This window comes from Andrena cerasifolii, chromosome 15 (assembly GCF_050908995.1).
Source record: "Andrena cerasifolii isolate SP2316 chromosome 15, iyAndCera1_principal, whole genome shotgun sequence".
NCBI lineage: Eukaryota > Metazoa > Arthropoda > Insecta > Hymenoptera > Andrenidae > Andrena > Andrena cerasifolii.
Genome location: NC_135132.1, coordinates 7,086,929 through 7,101,025, shown reverse-complemented (window position 1 = coordinate 7,101,025; position 14,097 = coordinate 7,086,929). Strand labels below are relative to the sequence as shown.

At 46.9% G+C, this 14,097-nt stretch overlaps 1 protein-coding gene across 1 annotated transcript in view; it reads left to right on the top strand.

Moving 5' to 3' along the window:
* Positions 1–12,978, top strand: part of Ache-2 (acetylcholinesterase 2) — a 116,002-nt gene extending 103,024 nt beyond the window's left edge. The window contains exon 6 of the mRNA XM_076827702.1: positions 248–12,978. Coding sequence (XP_076683817.1) covers positions 248–375 — 128 coding nt within the window. The 3' untranslated portion in view covers positions 376–12,978. The remainder of the gene's footprint in view (positions 1–247) is intronic.
* The last annotated feature ends 1,119 nt before the right edge of the window (positions 12,979–14,097 follow it).

The window sequence follows — 14,097 nt, the reverse complement described above, 5'->3', positions numbered from 1 at the left end:
AATTTACCTAAATTTCCCTTAATTTACCTAAATTTCCCTTAATTTACCTAAATTTCCCATAATTTACCTAAATTTCCCATAATTTCCCTAAATTTCCCATAATTTCCGATAATTTCCCATAATTTCCCATAATTTCCCATAATTTCCCATAATTTCCCATAATTTCCCTCAATTTCCTTTAATTTCCCAACTTTCCCCACAAGTTGTGCTCGACTCCCCATGACCTCTTGTTGCCAATGTGTTGCAGACCCAGCGCCAGAGGCCTGCAACAGCGCGATAGCGTCGAGCGTGTCGGCAGGAACGGAGGAGCTGCGCGGCTCCCTGACCATCATCACGGCCCTGTCGTCGGTCCTGCTTCTGTCGAGAGTCATTTAAACCACCCGCGAGGGAAACAGGCCCGTATCGATCAACCCTTCCTGAAGCTGACAATCGGTTGTTCAAAGAGTCGCGCGGGCTCGAGGGCGTTCTCCAACTGCGACCACCCCTGTGAATCGCTCGGCAGATCGACGGGCCCCAACAACCCCATCAAACGTCACTTTCCTCCTTGGTACCGGGCACGGAGGGTTTCCGCGCCTCCACAGAGGCTCGACGAGCTGTTGAAAAACGAGACGTCGAAGACGGAGTCCTGCTCGTCGTCGCAACGAAACCGATTCACCGCGGGCGAGTTTAAAGATCGAATCTTAAAAGATTGACGAACGGCGAGGGCCGGGAGAAACGGGGACAGCTGGATGAGGGAGCCGATATCGATTCGAGGAAGGCGAAGATTTCACGGCTGGAGCGAGCCAAGGCGTAGGCCGCCGAGGGATTTGAATAAAAATGGCCAGGGGACGTTCCGCGGGCCGCCGCGACCGCCCCGATTCGAATGATAATGCTCGGGGATCCGATTTGCATAAATAATGCCGGGGAGAGCGATCGATACGGTGGACAGGGGAAAAACGTGTCGGTGCTAGGCGATCCCCGCGAACAGTTGACACCGGTATTAACCACCTGTTCGCGGGATCGATGCCTCATGACAACAGTTTCATTAGTAAAACGCAACAAGTGCACGGTTTTACATAAGAACCCCGGGAACGATCGTTGGATCGCGTCCAGCAGCCGCGTTATTTCTCAGCCGGCCTATCGATTGCGGGCCACCAGATCCCTGGCCGCGACTGGCCACGAGCCTCGCGAGCCGGTATCGAGCTTAAAAGGGCCAGGGAACGTGGCATAACCGCGCGGAGTTTCCGAACTGAGATTGGGTAAGTTTAAAACGTCACAAGTGGCCGCGAGTCGATCCGCCGCGGCGCGGAATTCTTAACAGCTCCGGAGACTCCGGACGGAACTTGGGAGTGGCGGATCCGCGACGCGTCGCTGCGCCAAACGGACCCTCTGCGCAAATCCAGCGCCTTCAAACACCGTCAAACGTCCGCGAGCCTCTTCAAACATCAGCAAACCTCTTCAAACGCCCTCTCGAACCTCCCTATCCGGAAACGGTGATCAGCCTTGGACCAGGCGAGCGGCTGATCGTTTTCGTTCGCGCGGCGGGGAATCCCCGGGGACCGGCTTAAGGATTCACAGAGGCGCCCTCGAAAACTCGGCGGGTTAAGTGCAGCCTGCTGGTGTCCTCGGCGCGGCTCGAGGACGCCGTCGGGCGGGGGATCGCTGAGGAAGGAAAAAGGAAGAGGCGGCGGGGTAGCGACGACGCTGGATCGTGTCAGTTTCCCGAGGAATTCACGCTCCGCTTGTCTGCCCCGCGAAATTGGACAAACTTGCCTCTCTCCGCTGTCCTTTCCAGCTCCCGGGTCGTTATAAATAAATTCCCTGCCCTGCTGCGTTCCGCCGGAAGTCAATCCCTTTGACGGGCGAGCAGCCCACCGGAAACTACGCGCCGCTAAGTAGCACGGGATCTCGACGTTGCCAGCTAATGGGTCGATGCGCCTAGCCGTCTCGAAGGATCGAGTGGGGCCGCCGAATGTTCCGCGGAGGCACCGCGGAGGTGCTTGGGACCTGGGCCAGCGTGGGATTTGGAACTGGAACGCACTTCGCGCTCGTTAAATCCACGTATCGCGGGGAAATCTTTTTTTAATGCCAGAGAGAGCACGCTTAAACGTCAGGGCTGCGTGACACGCGAAAAATCAGAGAAAAAGTTCCGCCGGGGCCACTCGAGCCTCAGCCGTGCCGCGCGCCCCGTCTGTTGGACTCCCTCGGCTTAACGTTTCAACCAGAACACCAGCGGGCTTCTAAAAACCCTACCGGAGTACCTCGGGGAATTGTCTCTCGACCGACAATAAATCTCTGCCGAATCAAGAGGAGCAACAGCACGGCCTAAGGAGAAGCCTCTCCCGCGTACAATCATTTTAACAGGGCGGCCGAGGGAGGCAGCGGAGAAGTTCGCGCCGCGGCAGGAGTCGCGGGGGATCCCCCCGGAGAAGCCGCAGAGAAATGGCCCGGTCGAGGGAGAAAAAGGCGGGCGAGGGAGGTCTTTAAAAAAGTCTTTAAAACTCGCCCTCCCGGCTCGGAGGAGCTTGAGAAATTGGGGTTCGTGACCGCCGGACATTCTCGACACCCTCTTCGATCGCTTCTCGAGGAAATCCTGACGGGGTGGGGGTGAATTCGATGGCCCCGAGGGCTAATTGGCACCGACCCGATCGTTTCTACGGGGATATCAATCTTTAACGCGAGGACCAGGCACGCAAAGAAAAGAGACTTTTGATCTGGACTTTCGAGATGGGCACAGCTAACATGACAATACCGTCAGTACACCCTTTAAACTAGATAAATTACTAGGGAGCATTTAAAACGGGGGAGAGACGCGAGAAAATAAAATGAGAAAAAATAAGGTCGAGTACCATCGGTCGCGAGTAATCTGTCGTTTCTAGGTAGAAAGATCGTAGAGTCCATTTTGGGGGGGAAAGGAGTCCAGGTCAAATTCGAACAACCCTCGAGGATCGGTGGGTAACCGAATGGTGCAAATGCTCAAAGGGCAGCATTCATTGACGATCCGACTTCGTTAAAAACCAAGGAAACACTTTCAATTCGACCCAATCCTCTGACACTGTCTCCCTTTCTTTCAGCTCAGACCTTCCGCCCTTTTAACCCGTTACAAAAATGTCACACAGACACGCGCACACACACACACGTACACACAGTGACACACCCCGCCCCCTCCCCCCGTAGCTTGAAATGCAAACACGCTAGACGAAAAGAAACTAATTTGGCCCCGACTTTTCTACTTTTTGGCGAAGCTTCTGGAGCGGAAACGCTCGCGCACCCCTGAGCTGCATGGATCCGGGGCTGCAAGAGGGGGTGAGAAGGGGAAGCGATCTCTCAGCTTCGTCGCACGGCTGCCAGAGATCGTGGAGAGATAAAAGAGAAAAACCAAAAAAGAAATGGCACCTCGTGAATTAACCGTGAACACGTTACAAACAAAATAGACACTTAAGGGATGTATCATTTAAGCGATGTAAATATACGTATACATATGATATAAATATAAATATGGATCTATATATATATATATACACGTGTTGGTGAAATTACGTGTGCCGTCGAGCAGAGTTGACGTAGACGTAAGGCAATTAAGGCACCCGTGTAACTTGCTCCGCGACGTAGGTCCACACAGTGACACTTAGAGACAGTACCGACTAAGGGTAGATACATCGTATCGTTTAAGGGCCGTCTGGTGACTTCTCGATCGCAGAACCAGCGCCGCAAATGTGATCCGCGATCGTTCCTCGCGAGACGAGTGAAAAGGGAAAAGGAAAAAGGGAAAAAGAAAAAGAAAGAGAAAAGGGAAAAGGGAAAAGGGAAAAGGGAAAAGGGAAAAGGGAAAAGGGAAATGGGGAAATAGTAAATGGTAAATGGAAAAAGGGAAATGGGAAATAGGGAAATGGGAAATGGGAAATGGGAAATGGGAAGTGGGAAATGGGAAATGCGGACAGGGAAATGGAGAAAAGGGAAATGGGAAATGGGAAAAAGAGAAAAAGGGAAAAGGATTGCGTCAGCTTCTGAATAATTTACCATTCCTGAGCGTGGAGGAACAAATGCCAGAAATGCTGGCCCTCTCTGCGTTCAATTTGACTCACTCCCGACTAGGACCAAATTTTGGGCAAACCATGGAAATTCTCGTAAGATTAATTTATAGCGAAGGTCTAACAATTCCTAAGGATTCGGCCTATTAATTTTGCTCTCGTCTCGCGACCAACGATACGCTGAAACATGAATCTTCCATTTCGTACATATCACCGATATAAATATATCATATATAGCGAGAGTGAGGGAGAGAGAGAGAGAGCGAGAGAGAGAGAGCGAGAGTGTGTGTGAGTGAGAGAGATTAATTCTATCGATAGAGATCGTTTTCGTAGCTAGAGCATCGAGAGCGTTCAATCATCGTGTGGCACAGCGTGGCACACGCTAAACAAAACGCGAACAAACCGCGAGCAGAGAAAGGACTCGGTATTTTGATTAAAAGAAAACGAGGAAACCGAACATATTTTCTACCGATGTAATATCGTTGGCTCTAGACCTATCGTCCGTCGCAGGCTTCGTCGAGAGGCTCAAGGACTCGCGATTAGCGCTACGAATATCGCTCGTCCTCCGCCCCGGTTAAACGCCTTCCCAACCCTCTAACTTCACCCTGAGTTCTAGCGGCTCCGCGCGGGCATTTTCCTCGGCAAAGGTGCTCCTAAGCTTGCGAGACGCTTAGCTAAATTAGACGACTCACCGATCCTTACACCCGGCCACACAAAGTGAATTACAGTACAGGATTCGCTCTGACCTCTAACGTGATTAGGAGGATAATTTCAAGGCTGACCCCTTTTAGTCGCCTCTTACGACAACCAATGTACTCTGCCCCCTCGCTCAGGGTTGCCCGCTGTTCAACGAATCTGGAGGATTCGGGAGATCAGGCCGACGCAGAGCCAGCCACTGCGACGTACAGTGTCTCGCGTATGTGGGTGTTCGGGAAATAAATCATAACTTCTAAATTAATCAATTTTCGACGTAACTACCCCAATACTTTCTTAAAAAGAATAAAAAGCTGCATCGAGTGATGTATAAAAAATATACATTTCCATTAAAAAATTGAGATAATCATGTTTTTTTATTGAATAAAAAGTCTTTTCGATTTGTTGTTAACTGACATTTTTTTTAGCAAATTAATTGTATCACTGAAGGTAACATTTGGGATGGAAAAATCACGGTAGATATTGTATAAACACTTGGAAGTAAGGGGACGAATGTTTAAGGTAACAGGTGTGTCTTATCTAACGCGTTAATAACGATTTCAACTATTTTGTCAATTCGAGCAGATTTGTGCATTTAAATTCGACGTTATTATAAAGTTTAACATGCCCTAAATTAATATACACGAGATCTCGGACAAACTGATAATTTTGCAAAAACTCTATTTACCAGTTTGAAAGATATAATACATAAAAATTAAATCACATAAATATTCATCAAATGGTAATGGTGTTCAAAAAAATGCACGGAAAATTTCACTAAATTTCTAGCATCCTTCTTTATAACAAATTGGCAAATTCAGTAAAAGTTGTTAGATAGTATGAAAAACTATGTTCTTTAAATAATATTTTAAGATACAAGAATTTATGGACTTTTTTCGAAACTTTTCCATTGCGCGAAACACTGTGCGACAGTGGCAGTACCTCCACGCCTAAATGTCCAACGAAATTGAAGCTGGACGACGCTCAGTCGTGACTAAGCGGAGGCCTACGGGGTAGATCCACCCCCGATCTATCCGAAGCCTAAATCGAGACCCAGGCAACCCCTACTAGCTCACAGCTAACCTCTAAGCGTTACAAGGATACTTAAGACGAGCGATTCGTAGCGTTCTCGCGAGCCGAAATCGACGTACCTCCCCTAGAGATTTACGCGAGTAAGTGCAGGGCCGTATGCGCCCGCCCAGCGTGCACCTCCCCCCCCCCCCTCATTAACGATTAAGCACGTCCTCACATATCATTAGCTAATTACCCATGCGTCTTGTCGTGACAACTTAATGTTAGGATTAGTGCCTCGACGTGAAACCGCGCACGGCCCGCTCCTCGATCCGCGCAGCCCGTCCGTGGCATAACGCGCGTTTCGTTTTAACGAAATTAATTAATTCCTCGCGGCGCGGCGCTTCCTCCGCCGCTTAATTAACATAATTAATCGGGACAGCACGCCACCCAATTATCCGTCACGGTCCCGGGCGACGAGAACAAACGTGCGGCCGGCGTCGAAGGTAAAAATGATCGAGAGCCCCCCGCTGTGGTAAAAATTTAATGGGTTACTGCAGGACCGAGATCAGTGGCGGATTTAACAGGGCGGCCGATGAGTAGTTGCCGCCTGGGCCCCTCTCGGAATGCCCCTAGGGCCCCATCCTTAAAAAAAGAAATTATGATTTTATCCAAACTATATTCCTTTCTGTACTATTACACTGAGCTCGTTTTTAGAAAATTACCGCTTTATTTTCCCGAAAAATGGGCCTCTTCTCAGAAGGCCCGCAGGGACCTATCCTTAAAAAAAGAAATTATGATTTTATCCAAACTATACTGTTTTCTGTAGTATTACACTGAGTTCGTTTTTAGTAAACTACCGTGATGTTTTCACCCCAAAAATGGGCCCTGCCCAAAAGGTCCCCCGGGGACCTATCCTTAAAAAAAAATAAGGTTTTATCCCAACTATATTTTTTTCTATACTATTGCACTGAGTTCGTTTTTAGTAAACTATTGCTTTATTTTCACGAATAAATGGGCGCCTGCCCAGAAGGCCCCACCATTAAAAAAAGAAGTTATAATTTTATCCTAACCATATTTTTTTTGTACTGTTACACTGAGCGCGTTTTTAATAAACTACCGCTTCATTTTCTGGAAAAATGGATCCCTGTTCTGAAGGCCCTCTAGGGCCCTATCTACAAAAAATATGATTTTATCCAAGCACTATAGTTTCTTTCTATACTATTCTGTACACTTACCCCCATTTTACTAAACTACCTCATGATTTTCCCGAAAAATGGATCCCTGCTCTGAAGGTCCCCTAGGGCCCTATCTACAAAAAATATAATGATTTTATCCAACCACTATATTTCCTTCCTATACTCTTCTGTACTCTTACCCCCTTTTTTATTAAACTACCTCTTCATTTTCCCGGAAGATATGGGCCCCTCCGCTGGGCCTTGTTTCTTAAATCCGCCGCTGCGCGAGACGTCTCGTTAGCCGCGGAGCGCGCTGAATCCACGGAGGTCTGGCGGCCGAGATGGGTCAATATTTGTCTTTAGATAGTTTGTTCCTGCGTGGCGCAGTTTATAGCGCATAATTCATGGGCGATCGATGCGTCCAGGACGTCGCCGGGAAACGACAGCGACGCCCCTGGAGGCTCGCTCGCCCCCGAGAATCCGTCGGGAGGCAGAAACTAAAGAATCGACAGAGTATTAAGGAGCCAGGCACCCCGAGTTTCTGCGTACCCTTTCTCCTCGAGCTTTCAACGGAAACGTTTCGCCCGAGCCGTAGCGGCCCGAGCCTCTAGCTACCGGAGGGAAAAGGGACAACTAATTACCAAAGCAACTTATATATAACATACATATATATATTTTTCGCTATAGAAATTTCTTCTCGACTCGACAGGCCTAACCATTACGACGGAAACGAGTACGCTTAAGCATCGTCGCGATTCGGAGCGCGGAAAGGGTGCTGAAAGGGGTCCTACCAAACGCCACACCCCCGTTCCCCCCTCGACTATTGTTCATTGAATCGCGAGGCTGCGGAGCAACGAAGGAAGGCGAGAGGAGCCGTTCACGCCAAGGAACTGAATTAATAACGAAACCAACGAGCTTAACGTAAGAGGGTGCAATCGGGGAGTTGACGGGAGGGTGTTAATATGCCGGTGACGGGAGACCGGCGAATCGGGGGAGTAGGAGAAATCGATGGGGAGCGGGGAGATAAATAAAAAGAGGAATCGCGCGCGGTCATTTCGCTAATTAAATAACTCGATAGCGCGTAAAGTTCGCGAGGCGCGCGGGCGCGGGCAGTCCCGTTCCGCCGGCGCGACGCTCGCGGTTATTTCGGTCCGCTCCCGCGCGCGCTATCGATATCAACCGGCCCGGGGGACGCGCACGGCGAGAATTGCAATCCCGTGAAATTTATTCCGCGCCTCCTCTCGGCCGAGTGATTAAGAATTTACCAATTCCCATCGCGATAATTGGCAACGTGCCGTTCCCGTTTTTCCCTTCGGCTGCCCCGTCGACGGCTCGCGAGGAGCTGCGGGGGCTGGGAACGGTGGCCAGAGTGGAATGGCTAAGAAGAGGTTTGAAAAGTTACTTTTATGTTGCAGCTGCGATAGAGACTATAGAGCGTCGATCGGGCGGCGATAAAAATATCTTCTTTTGAAAGAAACACTTTCTTTTTACTGTATCTGCAAAAAAATGAAAACAAATTCAGAAACAGGTGCTTTAGAAATGGCGGCGCTGACGATTTTAACGTTCTTCTGTAGTTTTGCCGTAATATTGGTCTTAAGAAACGGCGCGATCCAATTTCAAGGTTGCGGTTCTTGTTTGTTACATCCGTAACTTCCCGCGGAGCCAGTAAAAACTAAAATTAAAACAAAAGTATAAAATTGGTGGCCGAAAAACGGCGATTATTTCAAGAAAAATTCTGTCGTGTTTGTGCGCTAATAAAAATCGGCGACATCTGAATTTTTTTTGAAAATCGTGAATTTTGACGCACCATATCAGAGATTTCGCGGGAAATGGCACATGTTTTAGATATCCTGTATTTTTTTCAAATCCTACTACTTTTTTTCATCACCTACACATCAGAGGACTATATCGCCGTCGTATATCTATATTTATATTATCCAAAAATTTTTTTTTTAGAGTTTATAGTATTAACAAACATTACCCAAAAGTACCAGACACAGTTTGTATTCATCTCCTTGCAATTAATTCGCAAACAAGTACTTGATTTTCGAGCGATTCGACTGCCCAGTCCTCTTAACGTTTCGCAAAGATTGCTTTGACATATCTCCGTGTTCCCATAAAGGAGATCTAATCTTCTTAAAAATTGTGCAAGGAGTAAATAAGACAGAGAAAACAATTTGAATACACGAAATTTGCGTACAACTTTAGAAAACTTATAACGAGGGCTAAATTATTGCAACACATTTCTTTCACGATAAACTTTGCCGCTTTGAATAGTCACTTGTTTACTAATTCTTAAATTTGGAACAATGCGCCACCTTCTTCTAACTAATAATTGATAATTTAAAAGAATGCCATCTATGTATCGCACGATACTCTATTTACTTTACATAAATTTCTTTTAACTTTTCGCATGATCGATCGGCGAAGAATACTGTCCAGCAGTATGTAAGGTTATGTATCAACTATAAGACCGGCGATAATAGCGAAGACAAAGTTGTAGGAGCTAGGTGGCGTTTAAGTTAAGTAGAGTCGAAAATAAAGAGACTTCGGGGAGTCGGCTTTGGCGGAATCGGTTAAGGCGGCGGCCAGCGGATCCGAAGATCGCGGGTTCGAGTCCCATCGACCGAGGTTCGTTTTTTCTCCTGCAAAGTAATATTTGCTACTCGACGCTTGTATCTTTGGTCATCTAGTATAAGCGTAGCTCTGCTTCAAGGAAAAACATCTCCATTATAAAACTGTCTCGAACGTATTTCTACGTTCGCTCTCATCGCCGCTCTGATCGTTTATCGCAGGTGCAACCTGAACGTATATCCAATCATATCTTCGAGAGCGAGATAAAGCCGCGACGTAGCAGCAAGGGGAAAAGTTTCACCCCCGTCGCCGCCTTTCTTCCACGACTCCAGTTAACTATCAGGAACGCGCGAGAGGATAAATAAAAGTTAGCAGGTAGCGCTAGAACCCCTCTGCTCGAAGGAAGGAAAGCGGGAGAAGCAGGTGGAGAGGCGCCGAGGCGGGGTTGCAAAAGGGAGCAAAAGGAGAAAAAGCTGCTCGAGAAGGGAAAAAAGAATGAGGAGGAGAGATATAGCAGCATTCATGGCTCGGCCGAAAGGGAGTCCGCCCGGGCGATCGTTGAGCCGCGCTACTGCGCGAGCTTTGGAAACAGAGGATCCGCGGTAAACAGGGCAAGAAACGGCTGGGGTGGGTCGGAAGGGATGCATAAAACGTTGAGTGCAGATGTAAAGGGGATGAAGGCCGTCAGTGTTTTCCATATGTCGTTCGCCAGAGCCACTGTACTCCCATATCGATCAGCGACAGCTGGGGGTGTATCGCTTCGCTCCAGTTTCCCTCCCGGCACCGCGCTATCTACGTAGAATAAAGGCGCTCGAGGGCGGCCCAAGGTCAGCGGGGTCCTGAATACTCTGGGGAGAGAGAGTCGCGGAGGCGGCCGCCGGGAAAGTCAAGAGCGTGGCTCGAGGGGGTGGATTTTTGGGGGTGCTCGCGATCCACCTTGAAAAAAACCGCGAGGCCCGCCAGCCTCGGTACACATTGGGATGGAAAGGGTGAAAAGGAGCGGATGAATACGCCGCAAGCTCAGCCTCCCCCGACCTCCCCGGGCGCGCTTCAAAGCCAGCCCTTTGATCGCCCCTGCGGGGCAAACTCGGCCTAAGTGGGCCAACACTCGGATTCCAGGGCAACAAACACTGAGCTGCTGCTTTATTTCCCACGGAGAATCACCTCCTCCCATGGAGAACCAGGGAAACTGGCATGTGGAGGCGAGTCCCCGAGAGTTCGCCTCCTAATTGCGATTCACCCTAATTAGTCCTCCGAGCGACAGGGTTCTTTCCACGCACCGGCACTACTCCGCTTACCGCCAAGTGCTCTAACGCTGTCCACTGTTTCGCTGGACGCGGTTAATAATCCAGCTTTTCTACTTAACTGATTTCACCCGGGTATAGAGGGGTTAGGTTACACGTCCTCGATGAGCAGGTTCGGGCAGATGGGAGGGAAGTGTAGCGGTAGGTGAAACGGGAATGGAGGGAACTGAGGGGCCCTGGGAAACTGGCACGTGCCACGTATTATTATTATTACTAATTGAAGAGTCCTTGTAGAAAACACTGTAAGTGCCAAAAATCAAATTTTTCAAGGGTCAGAAAAAATTTCCCTAATTTTAAATTATTTCGGAGACTTGATTTGTTTTGATTGCAAATTATGCTCGACCCTTTACCGCTTTGAAAGTGGAACAAATTCGCAGTTTGCGTACTTTTATTCATTGCAGAAAGATGGATCTACCCGAAACCCTGTATTCCATTTGTTTCATGCATTTCAACCTCTGAAAAAATATAAAAATTCAGACCATTTTTAACGATAAAACAGCGGGACATTCTTCCTTCCTCGGGATCTAGCTGCCGGCTCTAAAGAGTTAAGCACAAAATAACCCAAATGCATCACAAAATTTTCTATTTTTTTTTGTATTAATATAGTCAAAATTCATGAAAAAAAATTTGTATTTGTAGAAAACTTCTGGAGAAAACTGAGTGATGCCATTCAGTAATTGCCTCTTCCATTATTTTCTACAGATAAGTAGACACCTAATTAGCGTTACTATAGTTTCACAATTGGCACGTAAAATGGAACATTTTCCGACAAAAATTTGTTTTTTCAATTCTGACACTTACAGTGTTTTCTACAAGGCCTCTTCAATTACCGGACAAGCCTAATTTCTACGATAACGAAATACAGTAGCGTAGAAACAAATGTATACATTGCTCCTGAATTGATAACAATTTTTGCCTAGATTGCAAATCAGTGTAGATATTCGAACTGATATTTCAAAGATGACGTATTCATAAATTGTCGTTTCTTTAAAACATTAACTCTTTCCTGCAAATGTAGTGTAATTCCATCACCTCCTAATGTAACAGCAGGTAAATTTAAAAAAAAAAAAATGCGAAGGGAAAATAGAGCCCATGCCACTCGCCTTCTTTGGGACACCTAACTTAATAAAATTAATTTCCCAGCCAAAATTACTCAACAGTTGTAATTCACCATGTAATTCAAGCACCGCTTAAGATAATTAAAATTTCGTCGCGCATTTTCCACGAAAATAATTTTTTAGCTAAAATTTGATTACAGTTGTAATTCAAGTACCGCTTAAAATAATTACAACTCCATACCGCATTCGCTCCGAAAATAATATCGCCTTCAACACGCTCCCCTTCTAAAACCATAAAACGCCACCATGCGACGGTTTTCCACTGGGCCCCTCGTATCCATTCTTCAGCCGAAGCACACTCTTCCACGTACTTGACTTCGAGTTCTCCCGCGCCCCTCTACGCTCCAGCCATCCCCGAAACTCTCCCCGCGCGCTGCTCCGATCAACCTCGACGTGGACAAACGAATATAAGTGCTCAATGAAAGGCTCGTCCTCTTCGAATCGCAAGTAACTCCGCGTTCTAGCCGCGTAATGAACAATCGCTTTTTAGTCCTCGCAGAGAAGGATGGAGGGTATACTTGGGAGCTCGATGGAAATGTTACTTCGTCGCTTAGCGTGTTAATTAACGATACCAAGCAACTAACAAATCACAGATTGTGCATGTATGTATATAATATATATAATGATATAACACCGTATATCACAATTATATATATACACATTCAATTTTATATATTATATATATTATATGACGATATATATATATATTATATTATATGTACGTATGCGTGTGTGTGCGCGCGCGCTTGCACGCAGGCCGCGCTTTCAGTCGAAGAGAAGAGGCATTGAAAAAAGAAGGGAATACTATCGAGAAGAAGGGAACGAAAATGTAAGTAAAAATCGAGGGAAAGCGGGGATGTGTGCGTGCACGCGCGGTCGCGAAAGTGAGAGAGAGAGAGAGAAACGTGTTCTGTGAATCTGCGTGTCGCGTTAAACGTTGTTAGGTTATACATAAAGATATTATAAATAAATGTTACACCGTTGTACGTAATGATTAACAGAGAAATGAACAAGAGAGCAAAGAACAAGCTATGTATAAGAGAAATTAATGTAGTTAACGATGAAATAAACGATACGACGATTACTACGAGCCCTCCATAGTCTGGCTTAGGACCACTTCATTCCCCTTCTCTTTCCATCCCCCGCCCCCATGCCGCGCGACGAAACGCCCTCTAATTAAGCGAAAGTTTTGCTAATTCCCGGGCGGTAAAAGTGCGGGGTCTTAATTAACGGAGAGTCACTGTGCTCTGGTTATCGCAATTTTTATTTTAATCCCGCTTAAGAAGACCCTGAGCTAACCCAGTCCGCGTTCGAATTAGCCCGAAGCGGATCTAACTGAAAGTGGAAAGCACTGGAATTAGGGGAACGCTCTGTTTAGGGGAATTTCTAAATAATGGAGGGACTTTCGCTAATACTACTAGGGAATGCTACTGTTCGAGCTCCACAAGTGGCTCCGAGAGGTAGGGGTGGAGAGGTGGGTAAACAGAACCGGGGTAATCCCTGAGAATTCGAATAGGGCGCCCTCCTGAAGCGGTGTTTTTAACAAGCGTGTCTGAGGAGTTGCCTAGGAGAAGCGAGAGAACGCGAGAGGAATCTTCAACGCGGACGTCAACTTTCATTCGCACTCGATATTGTGAGACCGGGTTCCGGGAGACATCCAATGCCTTAGAATTCCTTCATTCAGGATTCCTACATTCAGAACTCGAATGCACTAGGATTCCTAAGTCTAGAACTCGAATGCCTTAGAATTCCTACGTCGAGAACTCCAATACCTTAGGATTCCCAAAATTCAGAACTCCAATGCTTCAGAGTTCCTATACTTGGAACTCGAATGCCTTAGAATTCCTTGATTTAGAATTCCAGTACCTTAGAATTCCTACATTCAGGACTCGAACGCCTCAGAGTTCCTATATGAACTCGAATGCATTACTATTCCTACATTCAGAAATCCAATGCTTTAGAATTCCCACATTCAGAACTCCAATGCTTTAGAATTCCCACATTCAGAACTCCAATGGCTTAGAATTCCTACATTCAGAACTCGAATACGTTAGAATTCCTAAGCCTAAACCTCCACCGCCTTACTATTCCTGCGTTCAGAACTCCAATGTCTTAGAATCCCTTCATTCAGAATTCCTACATTCAGAACTCGAATGCACTAGGATTCCTAAGTCTAGAACTCGAATTCCTTAGAATTCCTACGTCGAGA